We start from the raw sequence: 25,926 nt of genomic DNA, 5'->3' as shown, positions 1-25,926 counted from the left end.
TTCTTAGGTGACAAATCTGAGGAACTGTCCCAGATTGAGGTGTCATTAGAGGAGGTTTTGGAACAAATTGATAAACTAAACAGTTATAAGTCACCAGGACCAGATGGTATTCACCCAAGAGTTTTGAAGGAACTCAAATGTGAAATTGCAGAACTACTAACTGTAGTCTGTAACCTTTTAACATTTAAATCCACTTCTGTACCAAATGACGGGAGGATAGCTAATGTGATGTCAATTTTTAAAAAGGGTTCCAGAGGTGATCCAGGCAACTACAGACTGGTAAGCCTGACTTCAGTACCGGGCACACTGGTTGAAACTATAGTAAAGAACAAAATGGTCAGACACATAGATTAACATAATTTGTTCAGGCAAAGTCAACATGGTTTTTGTAAAGGGAAATCACGGCTCACCAATCTACTAGAACTCTTTCAGGGGGTCAACAAGCACGTGGTGACGGGGGATCCAATGGATCCAATGGATATAATGTACTTAGATTTTCAGAAAGCCTTTGACAAGGTCCCTCATCAAAGGATCTGATGCAAAGTAAGCTGTCAGGGGATAAGAGGGAAGGTCCTCTCATGGATTGGTAACTGGTTAAAAGATAGGAAACAAAGGGTAGGAATAAATGGTCAGTTTTCAGAATGGAGAGAAGTAAATAGTGGTGTTCCCCAGGGGTCTGTACTGAGACCAGACCTATTCAATGTATTCATAAATGATCTGGAAAAAGGGGTAAACAGTGAGGTGACAAAATTTGCAGATGATACAAAACTACTCAAGATAGTAAGGCCCAGGCAGACTGCGAAGAGCTACAAAAGGATCTCTCAAAACTAGGTGACTGAGCAACAAAATGGCAGATGAAATTCAATGTTGATAAATGCAAAGTAACGCAAATTGGAAAACATAATCCCTATACATATAAAATGATGGGGTCTAAATTAGCTGTTGCCACTCAAGAAACAGTTCTTCCAGTCATTGTGGATAGCTCTCTAAAAACATCCACTCATTGTGCAGCAGCAGTCAAAAAAGCAAACAGAATTTTGGGAATCCTTAAGAAAGGGATAGATAATAAGGCAGAAAATATCATATTTCCTCTATATAAATCCAAGGTACGCCCACATCTTGAATACTGCGTGCAGATGTGGTCACCCCATCTCCAAAAAGATATATGGGAATTGGAAAAGGTTCAGAAAATGGCACAAAAATGGATTAGGGGTATGGAACGGCTTCCGTATGAGGAGAGATTAATAAATCGATTAAGGGGGGGATATGATTGAGGTCTATAAAATCATGAGTGGTGTGGAGAAAGTAAATAAGGAAGTGTTATTTACTCCTCCTCATAACACAAAAACTACAGGCCACCAAATGAAATTAATAGATTTAAAACAAACAAAAGGAAGCATTTCTTCACACAGCGCATAGTCAGCCTGTGGAACTCTTTGGCAGAGAATGTTGTGAAGGCCAAGACTATAACAAGTTTCAAAAAGAACTAGATAAATTCATGGAGGATAGGCCCATCGTTGGCTTTTGGCAGGGATGGTGTCCCTAGCCTCTGTTTGCTAGAAGGCGGGAATGAGTGATGGGATGGATCACTTGATCACCTGTTTTGTTCATTCCCTCTGGGGCACCTGGCATTGGCTGCTGTCGGATGACAGGATACTGGGCTAGATGGACCTTTGGTGTCACCTAGTGTGGCTGTTCTTATGTTCTTGCAGCTTTTGAAGCCTTTACATGTTTAGTTTGGCTCAGATGACAGGGCATTTCGTTACATAGCTGTATGCTTTAAGATTGCTGCTTGCAAATGGATGTATGGCTGCATCCTGAATTAAACTCAAATGTTCATAGTATTTGTGGGTTTTTTTAAATGAAAATTCTTCAGATTTGCCGGTAAATACTACTCCTTATGGCTAATGTACACACAAATCTTTGTTCAAATGTTTAGCTGCTTGAGTGTTGGTAGGTATTTCTGATATTTAATTACTAGTAAGTACTATACAGCTTTAATTAGCTTTTCAAACAAGCATCTGTCACACTCTAAGGCCACGTCTGCACTGCAGACTTCGATGCAAGTTACATCAGCATAAAGCCACTCCTGTTCTTCATAAAGCCACTGTAATTAGTAAATCTGTTGTGCGCTTTGTGTACTTGGCACCTTGCTCTGGCGCGTTGCATACTCACCAGCAGTGCTTGTGTTGATGCACAGTGTGGTGTGCTGTGGGTAGATATCCTGGTATGCAGCCTGCCACTATCCATCTTTTGGGAAGTTTTGACAATGCATAGTGGGGCAGAAACTAGTAACTGGGAGCAATAGGTCAACTTCCCAGCATGTAGCTGTCTCCATCGCATAATGTCATCTATATACTATAATTTTCACACCATTTTAAAAAAATCCCATGAACCCATGTGGCCTTCTCTCTGTCAGTCATCTCTGACAGAATCCTGGAGCTGCACAACCCTTCACTGTTCTCTTAAGTATTGCAAGCACGGGATATACAATCCTCGGTATTTTCAGAGCGATGAGAAGAACTGGATCAGCAGGAACATGATTTCTTGGAAGACAGATTTGCTGTGGGACATAGCAAGAACCAGTTCAAGGTTGTTGGTGGCATTCATGGAGCAGCTGCAGATGGAACACTGCTTCTGTGCCCAAGAAATGTGCACTGACTAGTGGAATTGCATCATAATGCAGGCTTGGGATGATGAGTAGTTTGCTGCAGAAATGTTGGATGCATAAAGGCACATTCCTAGGTCTGTGTGCTGAGCTCATTCCAGTGCAGGCACAACAAAATGAGAGCTGCATTGACAGTGGAGAAGTGAGTGTCATTCACACTGTTGAAACTTGCAATGTCAGATTGCTGCTGGTTAGTGGAAAACCCACTGCGGGGGCTGTTGTCATGCAGACGTGCAGGGCCATTAATCATCTTCTGCTATGCAGGACTGTGACTTTTGGCAATGTGCAGGTCCTAGTGGATGAATTTGCAGCAATGCCGTTCCCAAGCTGTATTGGAGAGAGATGGCCAAAATCCCATTTTGGCACCAGACCACCTTACCACAGAGTAAGTCAACAGAAAGGGCTACTTTTCTATGGTTATGCAAGCATTGATGGATCACCAGAGATGCTTGACCAACATCAGTGTTGGATGGTCAGGGAAGGTGCATGACACTCGCATCTTTAAGAACACCAAACTTTTCAGAAAGGTACTGCAGATTACTACTGGCGATGTTGCAATGCCAATAGTGATCCTGGGGGACCTAGCCTAATCCTTTCTCTCTTGGCTCATGAAGCCACACATTAGCCACCTCAATAGCACCAAGAAGGTGCTAACGGTTCAGCAGATGCAGAATGATGATTGAACTTGTTTTTGGTAGATTGAAGGGACATAGGCATTGTTTACTCACAGGATTGGATCTCAGAGAAAAAAAATCGCAATAGTTATAACTGTTGTGTCCTGCATAATGTCTGTAAAGCAAAGGAGGAGAAGTTGCCATCAGGGCAGAGGTGGCGTGTCTGTCTGCTTGCTGAGTTTGAACAGCCAGATAAAAGGGCTATTGGAAGAGCTCAGCGCAAAGCTGTATGATTCAGCGGGGCTTTGAAAGAGCATTTTAACAGTGAACTACAGTAAGCTGTGCTGTAACTGGCTGTGCTGTTTTGGGGCCTGCTAGGAGTTGTGTGGTGTTTGGTGTATACTTATTAATATAATGCTGTATCAGTAGATACAGACTGATCAAGTCATACCTTAACTGGAAGGTTGGCATCCCTCTGGTTGCAGTTAAGTTTGAGGTGCGTGTTCTGTGGTTTGTAGTTTTCATGATGGTAGTAAGGTGTGTGGGTGTGGTGGGGTTAAGGAAGGGAGAATATAATTATGTCGCTTAACTTTTTATTTCCTTAGTTTTGTCCAGTTACATTTTGTGGTAACTTTAACAAAGCTTTTTGTGCATAACTATATGTAGCCTTTATTTTAAAGGTGCATAATGGATAAAACTTTAAATTTACCTTTTTCTAAAACAACAGTAACAAATCCAGCAAAACCAATTATGTAGGTATCAACAAATTTTTGTCTGGTGCGTGTGATAATTTTAAACTGCTGAACACTTTAAAAGATCTACTGTATATACTCTTTCATTAGCCCGTTAGTTTATAAGCTGACCCCCCAAGATGGTTAGGTAACAATAGCAAAAACTGTATGACCCTTTCATAAGCCGACCCTATATTTCAGGGGCTGGCAAACTTTGGCTCCTGGCCCATTAGGGTAAACCACTAGCGGGCCTGGACATTTTGTTTACCTGGAGTGTTCACAGGCACGGAGCCCCTCAGCTCCCAGTGTCCGCGGTTTGCGTTCCTAGCCAATGGGAGCTGTGGGAAGTGGCGCGCTGAGGGGCTCCATGCCTGCAGATGATCCAGGTAAACAAAATGACAGTGTATTAGATATTCAATTCAATGATTCCATAGAGTTTAAAATCATCAAATTTTGGTGTAGACCTGTTTATAGGCTGACCCCCACTCTTTGACGTGTCACTTTTTTATCAAAAATATTTGGCTTATGAACGAGTATATACGGTACTTGAAAAATCTAGGGACTTTTTTGCAACTAGCAAATTCTTCTTTCTTATGCATCTTAAATTGCAGTCTAGCGAATAGGAGGAGAAATAGCACGAGATGGCATTTAATAGTAGCAATTTTAAAATGTTTATACTATGTGTTTTTCTGTGCTTTATATATAGTACTAAGACTGATGTAAAATAAACTTCATGAAATAGCAGTAACTTCTCTTGAGCTGCAAAAATTAGTGTTTGCTAAATATAGACTTTCTCATGGTCTGATCTGGTACCATGCATAATTGTCAGTGTGTAGTTGATTTGAATTAAACTACTGGTATTGGTTTCAAGAATTTAAAGGCTAGAACATTAATTTTAATAATACTTAAGCATTCTCCTGTACCCACCAAAGTAGAAGATATGTATGCCGCCCTGAAAGCCATTTCCAAAAATAACAACACGATAAAACCATTAATTAGGTTAACATTCCATTTAAGTTACATTTGAAAGGGTTTGATGCACAAGAAAAAGAAGGAAGAATGACTAGGTGGAGAAGGTAAAATATAGTGTTGATTCTACAACATACTACCTAAAATTAACTTGTATTATAGCTACATGCAAAGGACCTATTAAGATTGGTCTCTCATTGTATGTGAAGTTTTTTTTAGTGCACACAGGGCACAGTGCTTGGTCTGAGGAACGTAGTCTAAGATGATATACAATAGGTGAAGCATGGAGGACAGGAATAATATCATATATTTATAAATATATGTCAAGCTTTTAAACTAAATGTCAGCTATTCCTTAAGCTTTCTTAAGTACTGTTGGGCAGTGATTTTGGGAGAAGTGGACAAATAGATAGCCAAGGCTGGCAATTTTGGTGGAGTGTGAAGGCAGGCATTCTTAGACAAAATTTAAGGAGGAGAGTTAAAGTTATAAAAGTACTTGAAGGGGACAAGTAAATTAAAATAGCAGGAGCCAGTGGAGGTAATCAGAGATATGGTCAGAGTTACTAGGGAGGAAGAGGATCTCAACAACTATGCTTTTGTATTAATGGGAGGGTCTAGTGACCTACATACTGGGGAGACCAGAGAAGAGGAGGTTGCAGTGGATGAATTTTAACGATCTGGACAGAAAGTCAAGATTGCATCAGCCTAGATGTGTGGCGCAAAAAAGTGTTGGTTTACCTTTTTGATTACATCATGTTACCGCCTGTTAGCAAGCCTAGTTATATGTTGATGCCATCTGTTGTGAAAAAGGTGAATTAATTGAAAGTTGAACATCTTGATTGGCTGGATCTTCTAGAACAAACATTGTATATCTGCTGATATATTTTTATTTGTATACCATCCCATCAATTGTACATGGCAGTTTAGAAAGCACATTAAACAAGTTAAGGAATGGTCTCTGCCCTACGAGCTTATAACCTAGACTGACTAGACAAATACGTAGAAATTAACTTTGGGGGAAGGAGAGGAGGGTCCACAGTTATTAAACCTCCTCACTCAACACAGAGAAAAGATGCAAAGCCATCAAGCTTCTCCCTTAAAACAAAAGTATCACAACTATTAAAGGTGCCCAACAACAAATCTGTATGGTGCATCCTCAACAAAGCAAACAGCCCACATTAAATGCCCATGTAAATAATCCCCCCACTCCTTCCTTCTCAACAAAAGTTCCCTTCATAACTTCCCCCCTTCTCTCTCTCTCAATTGTGTTTTCTATTTTTCCAAGTTAAAATAACTCAAGTAACTTATTTTTGGAATTAGGCATAAGCATCTATCTAAGGCTAAACCTCTTGGCAATCATAAAGTCTTACTCTTTTTTTGTTGCTGCTGTTACTGTTCTAATAAATTAGTGCTTTAAAATATTTGACCATTTTTGCTTTTGACCTATGTTTGACCAGTCAGTTAACCAGTTATTTTTGGATGGGTCTAGTGCTCAACCCTACATCTCTCTGTTAAGCTTCTTGCTTTCACCTGTCCAGTGGAGCAATAGCTCTCAACCTTTCAAAACTACTGTAGCCCTTTCACGAATCTGATTTATCTTGTGTACCTCCAAGTTTCACCTCTCTTAAAAACTACTTGCTTACAAAATCAGACCTAAAAATACAAAAGTCACAGCATGCTATTATTGAAAAAGCGCTTACTTTCTCATTTTAACCTTATACATCTCTATCCCGATATAACACTGTCCTCGGGAGCCAGAAAATCTTGCCGTATTATAGGTGAAATCGCATTATATTGAACTTGCTTTGATCCGCCGGAGTGCGCAGTCCCCCCCTCCCCCCCAGCTTCCCCCCTCCCCTCCGAGCACTGCTTTGCTGTATTATATCTGGTCACGTTATATCGGGGTAGGGGTGTAATTATAAAATAAATCAATTGGAATATAAATATTGTACTTACATTTCAGTGTATAGTATATAGAGTGGGATAAACAAGTAATTGTTTGTTTGTATGAAATTTTAGTTTGTATTGATTTTGCTAATGCTTTTTGTGTAGCCTGATGTAAAACTAGGCAAATATCTAGATGAGTTGATGTACTTGTTGGAAGACCTCTGTGTACTCCCAAGGGTATGCGTACTCGGTTGAGAACCAGTGCTTTGGAGGATCCTGTGATTCTTCCACCCTTTGGACCAGCTCTGAAGGCTACAGCACCCTGAGTATTAATTGTGATTACTCAGCAGGCCCATCTGAGTTTCGGTCCAGTGAGCCTTCCTTTAGGAGCTGTGATCAGTAGTGAATATAGTGATCCAAGCAGCCTTTCAAAGCTAAATATTGTTGAATCACATCAGTAGGAGCAAGAGAGAAGATTTTTTTAATACAATAAAAGGTCTACACACACTTCTTTCTTTACCTAAAATCTAAGTAGGCCTAGCTTACCCCAGACATGCCATCTGTGGGGACCGAGGTTCAGTCTGCTCCCCATCAGCAGTCTTTGCCCCTCTCTGTCTTTTGTCTTTCAGGAATGCATCCCTTCATAAAACCTCCCAAGTCCTTTGTCGTCTTCTCTGCCCCTTTAATCTGGTCAGACTGGTTTTAGCCTGCTCTCCATACTGTCCAGGGTAGACTTCAAAGTAATTGGTTTTCTGCATTGTCATTTAAGTATTGGTAATTGGTAATTGGGCTGTCTGAAGCTATAAACTGTTTTCCTGCTTAAGTACAATTAAACCCTGTTTGAATTAACCCTTTATAATCATATAGCAAACAGCACAGTAACAGCTAGATGGAACATATATATAAAATATTACAAGCAGCTCCCCTCACAGTCTGGATCCCAATTACAGGCCTGAGTTACAGGGGAAAAGGTGGTATTAGTAACCGAATTGGGAGTGTAAAGAATGATCAGAGAATGATCAGAAGTTCAGTTTGTCAAGTTCAGATTAATGTTAGAGTGTTGAGATCTCAGAAGATGAGATACGGGATTGAATGGAGAGAGAAGTGTCAAGGTTAATCAGAATTTAAGATGTTTTTTTGAAACACTGAAAGCAATGATCATCAGAGAAACAGTGTGTGTGTGTTTTTTAAAGAGGAAATTGACATGGTTGAACCCCCGTGGGATCCCCTCAGAGAATGGGGGATAGGACAACTCCTGACACAGACGTTGAAGGGGAGTGTCAGAAAGTAGAAAGAGAAGCAGAAGAGGGGAGATTTTAGAGCCAAGGAAGGATAGTATTTCAAGGAGGGGGTGACTGACTTCTCAACTGTTCAGAGTAGCAGCCGTGTTAGTCTGTATCTGCAAAAAGAACAGGAGTACATCCAGTGACATCTTCATGACTAAGTCCCAAGGTCAATACTCCATCCTCAATGATGACAAGAACAGTTGGGCTAAAACCCATTTTCCACTGCATGCATCCGATGAAGTGGGTTTTAGCCCACGAAAGCTTATGCTCACATAAATTTGTTAGTCTCTAAGGTGCCACAAGTACTCCTGTTCTTTCAACTGTTCTTGTCATCATTGGGGATGGAGTATTGACCTTGGGACTTAGTCATGAAGATGTCCCCGGATGCTTTGGAGACTCATGTTCAAAGTGGACAGTGTAACTAATTATCCCATTCCTAACCTCCCTCTTTTTTATTTTGTTGAGGGAAAGTTATAAAAAAAGGCAATGAGGCAACCTGAAATGTCTAGACTCATTGACCATGGGAGACATATTTTAGGTTTAGGCATGGTAAAGAAAACACTACAGCAGTTTAATTGGTTGGTCTACTTTTGGTTAAAAATTATCAAATGATGCTGCAGATTCTTTATTATCTAGCATCTGTTTACTGTTTTTGACCACCTTCACTTTTCATTCTTGAAGATCCTTGTAAAGATAAAACTGAGTTGTGTTTGAGAGGCTCCATTCTTTTTATGAGATGATTCAGAGGTTAGCATTCGTTGACAGTTCATCTGTCCTGAGGTCTTTATGGTACTGCAGGATACCATTATAACTACTTCTTATATGAACATGAATCTCCCAGGAAAGATTAGTTTGTTGAGGGTGCTGAATTCAGTCTCTCATCAGACTCTGCCTGTGCAGTTGATCAACTTTCCCTATGTGTAGGTGTGATTGAGACTTGGATGAGAACCAACTAGTGGAAGCACACAGATAAGATACTGTTGATAGATTAGGGGAAAGAGCACAAACGGGCAGAGATGGTAACTATTCCTTTGAGGGGATCTGGCATACTTTTGTTATTTTCAGTTCTGGTGCTGATCCTTGTGAAGTCTGAATGTGAAGCAAAACACTGTATTCCACAGTTTAGAGCACTTATATTGTAGCAACTGCAGTGTGTACTCGGTCCCTTCTCTGAAACGCCTTCAGTCTGTGTTTACAATTTTTAATTGAGTTTGTAACTAATGTAGATAGTGACATGGCTGGTTACAAACATGGTCATTGTCCAAACCCCACATGGTTAATATTCATTTGGAAGCATTGGATGTTGTGTGTGTCTCACTTTTCATCTCTCTCAAGCTGTCTTGTGGTTTTCTTCCTGTAATGGATTTGGCACACTTTTGCAGTGTACACTGGACCTTCTTACCATGTCCATGTAGTCTGTGTATCCAGTCTTCCTTCTTGTCAGCTCCCAGTTCAGTAGGACACTCCAAAGTATATTTACTATTGTGTTTAGCCTTCCAGTTCCTTGCTGAAGTGGTAAAGAAAGCTGCTCAGATTCCCCCCAAATCCATGTAAATACAGTTAATGTGCTGTGTATAGGCACCATAAGCTGACCCATGATAAGTTCTATGTGATATGGTTGTGCTTGCTGTGTAGATAGGCCCTTAGAAAATATAGACTGAGTGGGAATGTGATGTTGGTAGGAGGATGACAAATCTGAGATTAAAAGGAATTGTTAGGCAGGCAATGTGATGGTTCCATATGTTGTTACTTAATAAATAATGGGTTGAGCAGAGTGCTAGGGTTTCTCTTGGAAGAAATGGGTTTCCAGGAGAACTTGAAGGGTGTATTAGATTGGTGAAATATGCCGAAGTAGAAGCTCCATAGTGTGAACTGCCCCATTCATCTAAATGATCATGAGTTTGGTATGTCCTGGGTAGTGTAAAAGTCTCATACTGTAATATGGAAACACTCTGCTAAATATAGAGACCTGTTGATTATATTACCACATAATGTTCCTCTAAACAAAAAGATATGTTTAATGTTGTAATGATTAATGTTTTATTTCTGATGTTTGTGGCAATTATTTGTAAACCTGTTACAAGTTCCTAAATAAATAGCTATATATATATATATAGATATTAGTTTGATATTGACAATATCAATGTCAACACTGGGTTTTGGGTTTAGAATTTGGGATTTGGTGGATGCAGTGTGGTCTATCTGAAACTTTTGCTGCTCTCTAGTCAGAGTTGGAATTTGAATGTGAGACTTGTTTAGTTGTATGAGATTTATAAAAAAATGAAGTTTCATTTCTTAGTTTTCTAGCACTTTTGAAGAATGTCCTACCTCAAAAATAGTCTGGTCTAGAAACTCCACGTTTATTTTGTTCATCCATCCTCAGTGAGGACTAACCTCCCTTTTTCTCGTAACTGTTGTTCATTTGGGGGAGAGAAGCAGGACACTGTTATATGCCAGGGATTTAAAAACATACAAGATACCAACCTAGACATGGTGAAAAGTACCTGTGCCACCATGCTGTGTTAGGGCCATAGCTAAGAACATGAGAATGGCCATACTGGGTCAGATCAGTGATCTGTCTAGCCCAGTATCTTGTCTTCCGACAGTGTTCAGTGCCAGATGCTTCAGAGAGGAGGAACAGAATGGGTCAAGTATTGTGATCCGTCCTGTTGTCCAGTCCCAGCTTCTAGCAGCTGGAAGAGCACAGGGTTTTGTCCCTCACCAACTTGGCTAATAGCCATTGATAGAGCTATCCTCCATGAACTTACCTAATGCTTTTTTGAACCCAGTTATGCTTTTGGTCTTAACGTCCCCAGGCAATGAATTCCACAGGTTGACAGTGCGTCCTTATGTTTGTTTTAAACCTGCTGCCTTTTAACTTCATTGGGTGACCTCTGGCTCTTGTGCTATGTGAAAGGGTAAATGACACTTCTTAGTCACACACTCCATACCATTCATGATTTGACAGACCTCTGTCATGTCCCCTTTAATTGTCTCTTTTCTAAGATGAACAGTCTCAATCTTTTTAATCTCTCCTCATTTGGAAGCTGTTCCACATCCCTAATCCATGCAGTGAAAAGGAATAAAACAATTGTGCACGGTTTGTGTACTGTAATTATTTATAATATTAAAATCAAATATACAATGTAAAAATCACTTTCTTTCCCTTCCTATTTCTGTTCTGTTTGGATTCTTACACCATACCCATCGTGGTGTTATCTGGCTTTATTTCCTTTTTTCTTTCCTGTAAATGGATCATGGTACTGTATATCTTTTCCTGCAATTTTTTTTCTGTTTTTTTTTTTTCTCTCTAATCCTGTTCTCTAACTGCTGTAAGAGGTGTAGGTTTCTGCTATTCTACCTCCCCCCACAGAAGGGAGGGAAGCCTGAAGCAAAGGAGTTTTAGCTACAACTCCTGTAATAAGCAGATTCTACTACAGAACTTAAGCAGAGCAGGTAGCGCTCCCTCACAGTTGTCTTCATGTTGCCCAGCAGCAGCTCAGGACCTGTCAATTTTATTTTTCCTAGGCTAATGGAATTTTGCCATTCTGCATTAGATATATTAATCACTTTCCTGATCCACATAGGTGAGGCTGGTGGAAGCTGTCTTACTCTCTGAAACAGTGTATTTACACTGCAGACAAGCTATACTAGAAGTAAGGTTTCATAGAAATTTTCCTCTGTATGAAAGTTTTCTTTAAAAGACTAGGTATTCTTGAGCAACTTACTGCAAAATCCTCATTCATTTTCCTATATGGTGAAATACAATTAAAGGGAATAATAATTAAAAAACAAAACAAAACAAAAAACAACAAAAAATCCCTCCCACATGAATACAGATGTTTTTTAAACAATTGATTTTATTTCTATAAACCTGAAGAATATATTGTGACATTGACAGATATATATTTAGAATGAAATAGATTTGTGATGTGTAGTGACATCATTGTTGTGAAATATACCTGTTGTTTCATTATTGGAATGAATTAAAAATTAAGTTTCAAATTTATTGATTTGATATTATAGGTAAAAGTAATTGGATTGCTATTTTAAAACTGACTTTTTCAGAGAAGCCTTCTTAAAAGAAGCCTAAAAAATCTGTGTTTCACTGGGGGTATGTTTATCACTTAATTTTATAGCACTGAAAGCCAAGAAATAATCTTAGAATAAAAGTTATTTAGAAAAAATTGCTTAGAGTACTTTGAGATTAGATTAATATGGTACAACTTTTTTGGCTTTGTATTTTTTTGGGTGGGTGAGGTGAGGTTGTTTTCGGTTCTTTGCTGCCCAAGGGACTAAATTCTTTGCCTTAAACCCTGCGAAAGTCCATTAACTTCATTGGGGTTATACAAAGTAAAAAGGTACACACCAGGATAGAATTTGGCACTGTATTGTCTGTGTTGATATAAAATATTCACTTTTTTAAAAATGTGAGTTTAATTTTTAAAAATATTGTGGATAAGTATGAAAATGCTAGGTCTTTTATTTAATGCTTTAGTGCTTTGAGATTTGTGGATGAAAAGTATTACATAAAAGTACAAATATTAACTTTAATTAAAGTGTATACCATGTTTCTTGATACTTTTCACTTAGTTACAGATTTGCCTGCCTTCCTGAATTCCTAATAGTTTTTCCCTTTAATTTAAAACTAAGGTTTTTTTGGACTCAATCCTTTTTCCAGTTTAATCAATGGCAGAATTCCCATTGAATGTTAGTTTTATGTTCATTAAAATCCTGTTGTGGTGACTCCTATCTTTTTCTAAAAGTGTGAACTCCAGGAAAAGTGAACAGTAAAAGGGTCATTTGATAAGCTGTTCTAAGGTTTTAGAATACTCTGACCTCTTAATATTAAGCACTCTCTCAAACTCCGTTTTTTAAATGTAATAAAAAGAAACTTAATTGTGTAGACAGATATTTTAGCAGAATTCCCCTTGGTGTCCTGTGTTAATAAATGAATGGATTTGCAAAGTATACTTTAAAGGTGAACTGTAGAGGTTTTATTTAACCAAAACCATAGAAATTGTATGATTCTAAAAGCTGTTTAAAAACATAGTTAGTGGTATATAGACACAGATTTGAAACCATAATTTACTCTTAAATCCTGAAAACTAAGCAGCACACTATACTTCTTGGTTCCTCTGCCAGTAACTGACGTCACAGCTGTCATGAAGTTAGATTTTTCCAGTCTTAACTTCATATAGACTCCCAGTAATTTTTTCCACAAAATTGATTTTGAGCTCAGATTTCTTGTCTCTACCACAAAGAGAAATATATACGGAAGTGTTAAAATGGTGCATCTCTTCTTGAGTATGCTTAGAAAAGTATGTTACCCTTATTTAAAAAGACTTCTTGCACTGGAATAATATACTGTATTTTCTGGCGTATAAGACTACTTTTTAACCCAGGAAAATCTTCTCAAAAGTCGGGGGTCGTCTTATACGCCGGGTGTCGTCTTATAGGGCGGGTGCTGAAACTTCCGAGCCGGACTGGAGAATCTGCGGTCGCTGCATATGGTGGAGGGAGCTCAAAAGCAGCCGCGGCCGCATCCCCGCCCGATGACGAGGTGAGGGGGCGCCTCACCGGGAAGGTGTAAGTGAAGGGCGGAGCAAGCTGCAGGCATCCGGGACGCCCGGGGTATGGAAAAAAGATAGAGCGGCGCTGTGCCCAGAAAAACACACCTCTTTCACCCGTCTGGCCCGCCCTTGTATCCTATTACCGTACCTCCTTCTCTGCCTCTCAGATCTCGCTCCTGAGGACTGCAGTGAAGCGGCGCAGGCGCACATGTGCGAGATCTGAGAGGCAGCGAAGGAGGTAATAGGATACAAGGGCGGGCCAGACGGGTGAAAGAGGCGTGTTTGCGCTACCGCTCTGATAGTCTTGGAGACAGGGAGGGCTGGGCAGGCAGGGAGAGCTGACCAATCCAAGCAGGCTTTGTATACAACAACCAGCCAATCGCCGGTAAGGTACATCGCTTGCCGTGATTGGCTGGTTGTTGTATACTGGGTACCACATACAGTACAGCACCAGTATCTGTACCTGTTCATACAGTATAGCACCAGTACATACAGTACAGTATACAAATGTCCAACAGTCAAAACCCCATCATGGCTCCACCAGCAAGAAGAAAGAAATATGAAGCCAGTTTCAAACTTAAAGTTGTAAACTTTGCCATGGAACATAATAACTGCGCTACTGCAAGACAATATGGAGTAACAGAAAAGATGGTTCGGGACTGGAAAGCAAATGAAAAAGCATTAAAGAGTATGCCAAGGGGTAAGTGTGCATTAAGAAGAGGCACTCCACATTGGCCAGAACTCGAAAAACATGTAGCAGACATGGTGAATGAGCATCGCCAAAACGGCTATGTAGTGACATGAAATAAAATACATTTGTTTGCACTTCAGTGGGCCAAATCTAACCCAGATCACAGCAACAGATTTAAGGCCACTGTATCCTGGTGTACTAGATTCATGGGAAGGCATAATATGGTACTGAGGCAAAAGATGAAAATTGCCCCAAAATTACCTGCAGATCTTGATAGCAAAGTAAATAGTTTCCATCAATACGTAATACAACAGCGCACTAAACATGGCTATGCGTTAAGTAGTATTGGAAATATGGATGAAACTCCAATGAATTTTGATATGGTTGGAAATAAAACTGTCCACCAAAAAGGTGAAAAAACCATTTTAATTAAAACAGGACATGAGAAGTCCAGTTTTACAGTGGTACTAGGATGCACAGGTGATGGCGCCAAACTGAGACCAATGATTATTTTTAAAAGAAAAACAATGCCGAAATTCAAGTTCCCTGTTGGTTGTTTTGTACATGTGAATGAAAAAGGCTGGCTGGATGAAGAAGGGGTAAAGCTATGGCTTGATAATGTATGGAGCAGGCGACCAGGTGGACTTATTCAAAAATGTAGTCTACTGGTGTGGGATATGTTCAGGGCTCATTTAACTCCCAGCCCCAAGCAAATGCTTGCAAGACTAAACACAGATGCGGCAGTTATTCCTGCAGGATTGACATCGTTGGTACAGCCACTGGATGTGTGCCTAAACAAGCCATTTAAAGATCGCATTCAAGAACAGTGGAATGAATGGATGGTTAGCGGCGAAGTCATTCACAAAAGGAGGAAACATGCGTGCTCCACAGTTGGATGTTTTGTGCAAGTTTGTCATAAAAGCCTGGAATGATATTGATGCAGAAACAGTAATCAAGTCTTTCAAGAAGTGTGGCATATCAAATTCATTAGATGGTATGGAGGACGACTACTTGTGGCAAGATGAAGAGGAAGCCGAAGCTGAGACCACACCATCTGATACGGAATTCGATCCATACGATGACTGCCTTACAAATGTATCACAAGATGTCATTGATGTACTTATGATATCAGATGACGAACAGGAGGATTTTGAAGGCTTTTAAAGGGAAACTGTCACGCCAGCAAAACCTGTAAAAATACCGTAGCTTGCAGTTATGATGGGCTTTGCTAACTCGCCAGGGACTTGCCCGGCACTTGCTCTCTCTCTCTTGTTTGTTATCTTCCTCCTATCATCATCAGTTCCAGTTTGGTTGACAGCTTAGAAAACAAACAGCATGGCAGCTCCCATGGGTTTATTGTCTTATCCTTCCTTTCAGCTTTAGAGTGAATTAGGAAAAGTTTAATCCACTTGCACTGTTTTATGTTTACATGTTTGATGACAAACAGCCTTATGTTTATAAGTGACAGTTTTCCTGCTAAGTACCTGCATGTCATAAGCATTTGAATTAAAATTACCATATTGAAATCAAATCTGATATTTTTTTAATTTTTTTTTTGGTGTGCGTTGGAAGAGGGGTAGTCTTATACGGCGAGTATATCCCAAACTCTATATTTTATCTGGAAAAGTTGGGGGTCGTCTTATACGCCCAGTCGTCTTATACGCCGGAAAATACGGTAGTTTTCAATATTAAGCTTGTTACATAGGCTTGATAACTTCTTAAAGAAACTTGGTTCAAAAATAACATCGCCTATAACTGGCTGAAAATGACACATTGGCCCCACACATTGGTTACTTTAAATAACCAAACAAAAGTGCATATCCTAAATTTGCATCCTGAGGGATGCTCATGGGTTTGTATAACAAGACACCTTCCAGGAGGTATCCTCCACTTGGACTTCACTATAGTTACAGAACGCTGACTTTTGGCAGTCCTCTTATTTTTTACTTGTTAAATCTTGGTCCAGACTTCCAGGAGAGGTCTTTTCTGAATTTAAGAACAATTTGTCTGGCCACTTCTCCCACTTGGTGACACTTTCTTTCAGTCTCCATACTAATAAATATCAGATCCAGCAGTATCAACCATCCAGTTATCTCCCTACTGACCTTGCAAACCTGGTTCCAGAAACTAAGTATTCTAGCAGAACCACAATAAAGATACATGCCCATCTTTCTACTACCATCCTTTTAAGTAATAGTGATTAAATCTTAAATCATGATGTCTAGAAGTCCTGTACAACAAAGTAATTCTTTATGCCTAAAGTAGATTAGAGCTTGAGCATTGTGCCAGATTCTGAAGCAGTCTCTCTCTAAACCCTTTAATTCCCTATTTCAGTTATCTGTGTTTCAAAGGAAGCCCCCTCCCTCTCTGGTCACAAACCATGTCCCAGTATACTGTAGAGATTAGCTTAATATTAATAGAATTTTGCAATAGTTTTCGCTGCATCACATGAAGATCTTGAGGCAGAGCTTTTAAGCCAAGCCCTGAGAGAAAATATTGGCCTTCAGACCTGTTGAAACTGAGACTTAGAGTAGACAAAATGTGGCATTTATCTTATACGAGACTTGATCTTTGACTCTGAATTATTGAAATTCCATGTTTTTATTAGGAAAGGTTTTTTAATGCATTTCCCATAAATGGGTGAAAGTGTGTCAGGGGTTTCTAAATAGTAATGTAAGGGGAGAGTTGCTTTCTTATTTTTCAAGATAGGACCTGCAAACTTTAGTCTAAATTCTGCATGTAAGAGCTGTTGAGGGATATATATCGAGTAGGGTTCCTAAAATATACGGGCCACAAACAAAGTTTTACCTCCCCAGAAGAATGGGATTTCAAGGCAAACTTCTTTCTCCAATATCAGCCAAGCCATGTAGTATAGCCCAGTGGCCTAGTTTGCTTTATTATATTCACTGCTATTGTAGCTCAGTGGGCTAGCTTGCCTTCATTATCTTTACTGCTTTGCATTCAGCAGTAATGCAAGAAACCTACAGGCCTTTATCCAGCAAGACATTAGCTTCAGCAAGTTAGCATACATATGTCTTGGACCTTTCAGCTAAATAAATGGAGCTAAAGCATAAGGTCCAGGTATGACTGTGACCTTTAACATAGAGGATGCATTAAAGCAGGTTGGCACAGGGGCTTTCCTAAGTTCATCCCCTTTTAAACTTAACAGGTCCACCACGACTTAGAACTTGGAAATAACTGAAATAACCAGTTAGGGCAGAAATAACAAATGTGTTATCTAACCACAAAAGGGCGCCATAGTAACGAATTGACAAATATAATAAATTGAGCTCATTGATATACTAACCTATAGGAAAAAAGACACTCCAGCATTAGTGAGGTGAAGAAATACAAATAAGGAGAAAGGAAAAATCCCCTACTGAATATGCATTAAACATAATGGCGTCAGTGTAACATATTATAAAAGAGGCAGTAGGAGAGCAAGATGTAGCCCTTGGGAGCTACCAGAATGATGGCCACTGGTGATGATGGGGAAGCTGATAGTGATGAGGAAGATGATGGCTAACATTTCAAGTTGTTCTACAAGGGATGGTGTGAGTATATGGGTGTGTAGATGTACATTCTGTAGTATATCTATTTTATTAAGTTGGGGTGTTTGTGACTGTGCTAAATGTATTAATGAACTATATTTGTAAATACAAGATTTCCTATATTGCAAGTGTTGCAACTGTGCACATCAGGGTTCCCAACTATATAATAATTTAAATAATACTGGGCCAGATCTTTGGGCAAGAACCTGTCAACCCTCAAAGTGATAACTGGGGATTCTTAAGTAATCAGTATAACTAATACATAATCTAAGGTCAGGTTACAGTAGTGTTTAGAAATATCTGGACAAGAGAGGGTCTGATTTTTTTGAGAGGGGGGAGGGCATGCCTTTCCCTGTATCCATAGTATTGCACCTTCAATTCTTTGCACTCACAATTTTGAGCCCACATAGTTGTGCATTTAAGAATGATTTTCAAACCTGAAGTCTCCAAACTTGAAACCTCTTGGTCCAAAGATAGCCTTGGCAGTGATCAGACTGCTGTTTCTCTAACTTTTTTTAAACATATATCTCTAGAGAAATCTCTAATGGAATGTGCAGATCTCCCAGAATGTATCCTTTATATCTGTAGAGGGTACTCTGCTTAATAACACTTAAAAATGAAATACAGTGCAGTGCATAGCCAGTTTGTCCAATCCCATGGTAAGTTTGGAGATTAAAAAATTAACTTGTTTTGAGTGCTTTGTCCAAAAGCTTTGAAGGAGTTTAAAAATCTGAAAAGACTTGCTTGTAATAGTTTGATTCCACTGTATATTGAATGTTTACTTTTCCACTGCCTCAGAGCTTGCCTTGCTGAAAAGAAACTGCTTGGATGTGGTATCAAAGGTTCCTGTTATTTTATTGGAATTGTACAGTGGTGGTTTCCTTTCCCCAAATATTTTCACAATGTTGGATTAACTAGATTTAAAAAGAATAAAAGTAAGTTAAAATTTGTATACCTACTTATGGTTAAATCTCTCTTCCTTTCCAGCAACTTTTGAACTTTTGGAAGTAACATAACAAAGTCACTTGGCATGTGCCATCTTTGACTTTTTTATAAACTGCCAGACCCTACCCAGATGATTCCAGATGTCATTTCTATCCCTTAAGAAAGCTATATTGAAGTAACAAATGTTATCTGTTTTTGCAGTGTCAAAAATTAAAATTTATCTAATCCTCACAGCATTTTTTTAAGCTTGGAAAATAAGTTGGAAGTGAGAACTTTTACATACATATAGTGGTATAGATTTGTGGAGTACTTTCTAGAGCTTCTACTCCAGTAACTTTCACAAATGGAATGTACTTTTCAGTAAATACCATTGAACTTGTGGCAAATAATTTGCATAGAAATGCAAACTTTAAATTGTGCCATTATACTTAAAGCGAAGTCTCACTATTCTACACGTCATAATTTATAGAACAATAGTGATTTCCACACTTCTCAGCAAAGATGTTAGAGCAAAAATGTTTATAGGTGTTCTCATAGTAATATTTTATTTTTACAAAATGTATTTCTGTATATAGTATGTACTGAAACAAGGTAGATGAGGTAATCTTATTGGGCCAAGGGACAAGCTTTCTAGCTTCACGGAGCTTTTTTTCAGGTCTGGAGAAGGTAACCAGAGTGTCTAAGCTAAATTTAAAGAGGGACAGATTAAGTATAAGGGTTTTTCACAAGCTGTAGGAGACCACTTAAAATGAAGTGGGCAATTAAGTGTTAGCAGGCAGTAAAGTGTTAGAACTTTTTGAAATAAGCCATAATACCAGTGTGTCTAAGTCCATGTTTCAGTGTCCAGCAGAGTTATGAATTTAAGTTCCTGGGCTCATCTTTTTAAGTTTTGTGCTGGCACTCTTGAGGATGAGGACTGAAAGATGAGATCTGGAGTGATCACTTTGTGAAAATATCTGTAGACATGGCACCACTGTTGCAATGATCACTTCCTCTCTCACACACACACACACCCCGTTCCCCCAAACTACACATACAGCTTTCAAGATCCATGGGTCTTACTGCCTATCAACAACACGTGGTGTGCATCAGTTGCCCGAGCAACACCTATGTGGGTGAAATCAATCGCTATGCTTTTGAATGACTTCTCACATAAAATTGTTTTAAAAAAAAAACACCATATCACCCGTGGGCGAACATTTTTCATAAAGCAATCATTCCACACTGGATCTCGCAATCCTTGTCCTCCAAAGACACTTGCACAATACCTTCAAAAGCCAACTTAAATTAATGACCGGTTTCAGAGTAGCAGCTGTGTTAGTCTGTATCCGCAAAAAGAACAGGAGTACTTGTGGCACCTTAGAGACTAACAAATTTATTTGAGCATAAGCTTTCGTGGGCTACAGCCCACTTCATCAGATGCATAGAATGAAACACACAGAAGATACTTATACATACAGAGAACATGAAAAGATGGAAGTAGCCATACCAACTGTAAGAGATCAATCAATTGAGATGAGCTATCATCAGCAGGAGGGAAAAAAACCTTTGAAGTGATAATCAAGATGACCTATAGAAGGTGAGGATACTTAACATGGGGAAATAGATTCAATTAGTGTAATGAACCAATCATTCCCAGTCTCTGTTCAAACCTAAGTTAATTGTATCTAATTTGCATATTAATTCAGCAGTCTCTCTTTAGAGTCTGTTTTTGAAGTTTTTTTTTGTTGTTGTTGCAAAATTGCCACCTTCAAGTCTGTCACTGAGTGGTTAAATTGTAAGCTCTTTGAGGCAAGAACCGTCTTTATATGTTCTAGTGCAATGGGGTGCTGATTTGGACCCCTGAATAAGACTGTAACAAAGTAAATCCATAAGAGAGGTAGTAACCTCATGGTCAGAAATTTGTAAGACTGCAATCTAGAGTGGTGCTGATGCTTCAGTCACTATCGATTGGGTACTTTGACATCAGTAGAATATACGTTGGGCTGCTAGGTTCCAAAGACTTCATAGACTTCTAGTTTAATAGAGATAAGGGAGTTAATCAAGTTCTAACTGTTAAAATGTCTTTCTTATGTCTCCTTGTTGGAACCTATTTATCTGATATTCCAGAACCAGAAATAAATTCCTCCTGATCTGGATTGTTGACTGCAGGTCTCAGTGCCTACCCTAGTATTAAAATAAAACATTTTACATATTGAAACATATTAGACACCAAACAGCTGGAATGCTCAACCTAGGTAGACAAAGGTATGTGGGCTTGCATGCGCATATATATCTAATGATGATGTAAAGGGCCCTGCTAGCAAGAACTGGATCAGCCCTCTGGTGAAATGCGCAATAACTTCTTCCACTTGTGCTGCTGCACAGGAAGGTGCTTGGATTTTTGCCAGTATGTGAATCTGTACCTTGCTTGGGGTGCCATCTCTAATATGCAACTTTGGCTAGTATGTTTCTAAATTTGAAGCCTCGCTCCCTCTAGATGTTGTAATGGAAAGAGAATATTTTTACTGCTGCCAGAGCTGTGTAGTTGCCGCAAGGGGGCAGGCCTTCAGTATGCTATTCCTGTGGCATCCTCTTGGTAGCTGAAGGGTGAAGGGACTAGAAAAGAGGTCTTCAGTAGTTGTCTTCCCTCCCTTCTTCTGTTATTCATAGCTTTTCCTCATCAGCATTTGCACTGTGAAATTGAGGTGATTAAGTTTCATCGCTACTTAAAGAATTATGAATAGTGAGAGTGAAACTAAGCAGTCTGATTAACTTTTCTGCTTCTTGGCTAAGTTAGGAGCAGAATTGAAGGCACTGGAGTTATTATTCTTCCCAAATCTGCAAAGAATAATGTATCAACCTTCCAAATGTTACCTTTGCAATCATAAGTACTAGGAATGTCAACTTTCTTAATTTGAAAACTTAAATCCTGCAATTATTGATGTCTCAGGCCCCTATGTCCTTCAGGGAAACCTTTCATTTACCATTGGACTGTCTCTTTTTGTGCCTCCAAGCCCTGAAGAGATCTGACTGAATTTTTTCAGTGGCTAACTACAGAGATTGGCACCACATACTAATAAGATCCATCTTATCTGAAATGCTGCCCTAAATAGCTAACACTTGTAGGTAAACTGTGGTCTTATTCTTACAGTATATGTATGTGTGTGTAATATAAAATATTTAGTTGCAGTGTGTGGTCCCAGGTTCTAACAGCTTTTGTTACTCTTTCACTGTACCCAACTTTATTAACCTGATGCTCACCTTATGTTTTGTTTGGCTTCCAACTCTTTTTTCCCCCCTTCTTTTACAGGTATTTAATTAGTCAAGGAGCACATGTAGGAGCTGTGAATAGTGAAGGAGACACTCCATTAGATATTGCTGAGGAAGAGGCAATGGAAGAGCTGCTTCAAAATGAAGTAAATAGACAAGGTAATGTTGAATGTGGAAATCTAGTATTATCTTTTGAACCCAAGTATACATTATAGGAATGTATTTTAAAAAAATGTTTGAAAGTCATCTTTAGTAATTTTTATATTTAAAAGAATTACAGCGAACCATATATACTACTAAACATTACCTCCAAGGCATTGTTACAGCCCTGTCTAAGTTCCCCCTTGTGGAGCCAATACAGGCTGCTGTACTGGATCCAGTCTTTTTATCCCATATGCTTCTGAGTGTCCAAATGGCTTTGAGCAGTGTCCAGACATTGTTGCTTGTTCTGACCTCTCAGGCACAGTCCTGGGGCATAGACTTCCATTCTGATACCATTTTTTGGCATATGGGCCCTGTTAGCCAACTGCTGTAGGTCCCAAGACCAGTGTTCAACCTCCCCAGTTTTCCCAGTATACCTACCCGCATGTTCTCCCCAAAGATCCACTAGCATAGGCATGCCAGTTTACCATTTAACTCTTTTGGGATCCATTATTGTAGTTAATGTAAAGAACACACAGGCTTTTTGGAAAGGATCTTATTAAACACAAACATTTTATTCATAGAAAAGCGTCAGAGGTTTATTGATATATGACAAACTAACACACACCTGAATGCAGACTCCTCCCTCCAGTGGTCTCACCACTGCTGAGAGTCTTCTGGATTTTGGTCAGTGTCCTTCAGGTGGTCAGTGCCATTTCTGCTCTCTCACTCCTCCTGCTTAGCTTTCTCATTCTGGAAGGTGTCTTTTTGCTAGAGAGCCTGTCCCTTTTAAAAGCTGGTTATGACATCTTTCTTCTATTTCTCTTCTTATGCTAGGATTTTCGATGTGTCAGCCCTGGAGTGGAATTGCTGGCAGAGGGTTGTTAAGTTAGGATAAGGCTACTCAATAGTCGATGACCCTCTAAGGATCAGATACCTAGGTGCCAGCCCCGCCCCCCCCAAAAAAATAAAACATGAGGAATGATGCAGTCTAACCTGACAGTTACAGTGAAGTACGTAATCAAGGTGACACTCAAAATGGAGGCTGAAATACACATTTTTCCCCACAAAATCAGACTGGGGACACATACAGAGTCTCTCCCTGTCCCAAACAGTCACGGGCAGTTTCTTCCTTTTTGTTTTTAAAGGGTACTTTCTCTCATTCTAGTGTACAGTTCTCCATAACACTGAATTATACATGCCTACCTAGGGGAGATTATATACCTTTAGCTTCAAGGTGTTATCTAAATAATCTCAAGTAACAGTAAACTATGCAGTGACCCAAGTTCTGTCAGGATTAAATGGTTATGGTTGAATCTGCCTATTGTCTAAACCAGGTACTGTCATTTACTGGTCAATAGGATCACATGACATCGAAAGGAAGATGTCATCTAGGTACTAGTATGACGTTAGCTCTTGGAGACCCATATTTCTAGAATCTTGGATCAAACATTTTGTAGTAACCAAATGTTAACTATAGGATTTGGACTCTGGTTAGTGTGTAAAGGGACACCAAAGTAAATTGATAGTTTGCTGGCATATTGTACAAAACCCCTATCTCTTTCACTTAATTTGGTAGAACAGTTTTTTAAAAAAAAGTCTTGCAGGAGATATGAAGTGTTGTCTTCAGTTTATGCCTCTTCATAACTGTTTTGTGAAGCTATTTTCTGATACATTTGACTTCACTAAAATGCCATCCTAGTTGTCCTTGATACTACACTGAAATGTGAATAATCATACTCAATTTGGAAAATACCCAAATTAAAATAAAATGGTTTCTTATTTTATCTTTTGGAGTTTCTTATACAAGCTCTTACACATTTGTACTACATATTTTACAGTTCTCAGCTTTGTCTTAGTAAATATTAGTTCTCATTAACATTATAGTTAGTTTGATACTAATTTTACAGTTTAATAACTTGTAATAACACAGATTAGTGAAAATTGTAATATACATTCTGTATTCATAAACACAAAACATTTACACTATATTTATCTTAGCTTTCAATACATTTCATATCTTTCTGAGGCATCCAGCATCACAAGACAGGGAAGCATATACATTTATTGATCCTTTAGGGAGCCAACAAATAATGGCTATTGCTGGGGGGGAGGGGGCAGAGGTGGAACAGTGAGGGTAGTTTGTTTATATTTTAACACAAAATATGAAATTGACTGCCATAGAGAGAGCCCAATTTCAGACGCTTCCTATTAAAAATGTGTAGTTGATCCATTCACTAGCTCCTGGCAGCAATAACAGATATAGGTAGCTCTGGGGTGCCTCGAATAAGCTCGACCCATGAAGGATGCCCTTCTGTGTAAACCTGCATTCCTGTTGGAGGAGAATCTCCCCATCCACATGCCTTAACTTTTGATGGTCCCTCACCCCCAGCTGAGCGAGGAAACATAATACGTACCTAATTTAAAAAATATTAAAAAGAAATAATAGAAATATTGGGCTGGAAGGTACCTCTAGGGACATCTAGTCGGATTCTGTGTCTCCTCCCCCTCCCCAACCTGTGCTGAGGCAGGTATACCTTATAATATTATTTATTAAATTGTAGAATAAAACCAGCCTTCTCTTGTCATTGACATAACCCCCAGTGCTATTTGATAAATCACCTCTCCACTAGCTTTATATGGTGGGACAAGGGTCTTTGTTCGAATGCATGATGTTAGCTCTTGGAGACCCAGGCTAGTAATAGCAAAACTGATGGCATGTCATTGTCATATTAGTTAACATAACTTTTAAACATCTCTTTTTGTTGGAGACCAAGAACATTAGTTCTTCATCTAGATCTTGTATATTAAACAGAAGATAAGAAAGATTACTAGTTTCTGCTATGGTCATTGCTTTTGAATGTTATGGTGTAATTATTCATTTCTATCCCAGAAGTGTTGTAATTTTTTTCCATACACAATTAAGGGACATTAGATCCTGTGTTTCTGGGTTTCCTGATTGGCACCTCTCTGATTGCCTTATCACTTTCTTGAGAATTTAAACTTTAATTTAAAAAAAACCAACAACAAAGTTTCTAATCCTTATGGTGGTAAGGAAACTTCTGGATGTGAACTGATATACTGGTGTTTTTCCTGGATCTGCGACTGGCACAGTTTAAGCACTGCATTACAGACTTCAATTTTCTCTGAGTCATTCCCTTGGATCCATATTTGGTGGATATATGGGCTTCTTCCTAGCCAAGGGTCTTGATTCTTGATTCCTGCCTTAATTGACTCTTGATTGTCTAGTACAGTTAACAGGTTGGCACATCCTCCTTTTTTTCCAGCTACTTGTGCAAGACTCCATGCTCCTATCTGCAGTGAACCAGAGCAGAACCAGTGGTAGACCAGGAAAGAGTTTGCGTCATGTAACTAATCAGCTTTCCCCAGACTACTATTTTGTGTGTCTACATTTGTGTTCAATTCCTATAAGTATATTGAAACTTGTGCTGGGGACTTTGATCAAAACACAGCACACATCTTACACAAAAAGGGACTTGACAGAGGCACTAAATTCACAAAGGTAAATTGTGGGATAGAAGTATGTTTCATATATACATGACAGATTATAGGCTGGTTGCACTACTGTTGCAGTATCAGTGGAAATCTGAGTTGATTT

General features: G+C 39.1%; 1 protein-coding gene across 5 annotated transcripts in view; it reads left to right on the top strand.

The window, feature by feature from the left end:
* Window positions 1-25,926, top strand: part of PPP1R12A (protein phosphatase 1 regulatory subunit 12A) — a 218,721-nt gene that overhangs the window by 89,545 nt on the left and 103,250 nt on the right. For all 5 annotated transcript variants that reach the window (XM_054027218.1, XM_054027189.1, XM_054027181.1 and 2 more), the window contains exon 3: window positions 22,207-22,325. In XM_054027218.1, the coding sequence (XP_053883193.1) occupies window positions 22,207-22,325 (119 nt within the window). The remainder of the gene's footprint in view (window positions 1-22,206; window positions 22,326-25,926) is intronic.

Source organism: Malaclemys terrapin, chromosome 1 (genome assembly GCF_027887155.1).
Source record: "Malaclemys terrapin pileata isolate rMalTer1 chromosome 1, rMalTer1.hap1, whole genome shotgun sequence".
Taxonomy (NCBI): Eukaryota; Metazoa; Chordata; order Testudines; family Emydidae; genus Malaclemys; species Malaclemys terrapin.
The sequence above is the reverse complement of the archived record's forward strand: the minus strand, read 5'-3'. Positions and strand labels throughout refer to the sequence as shown.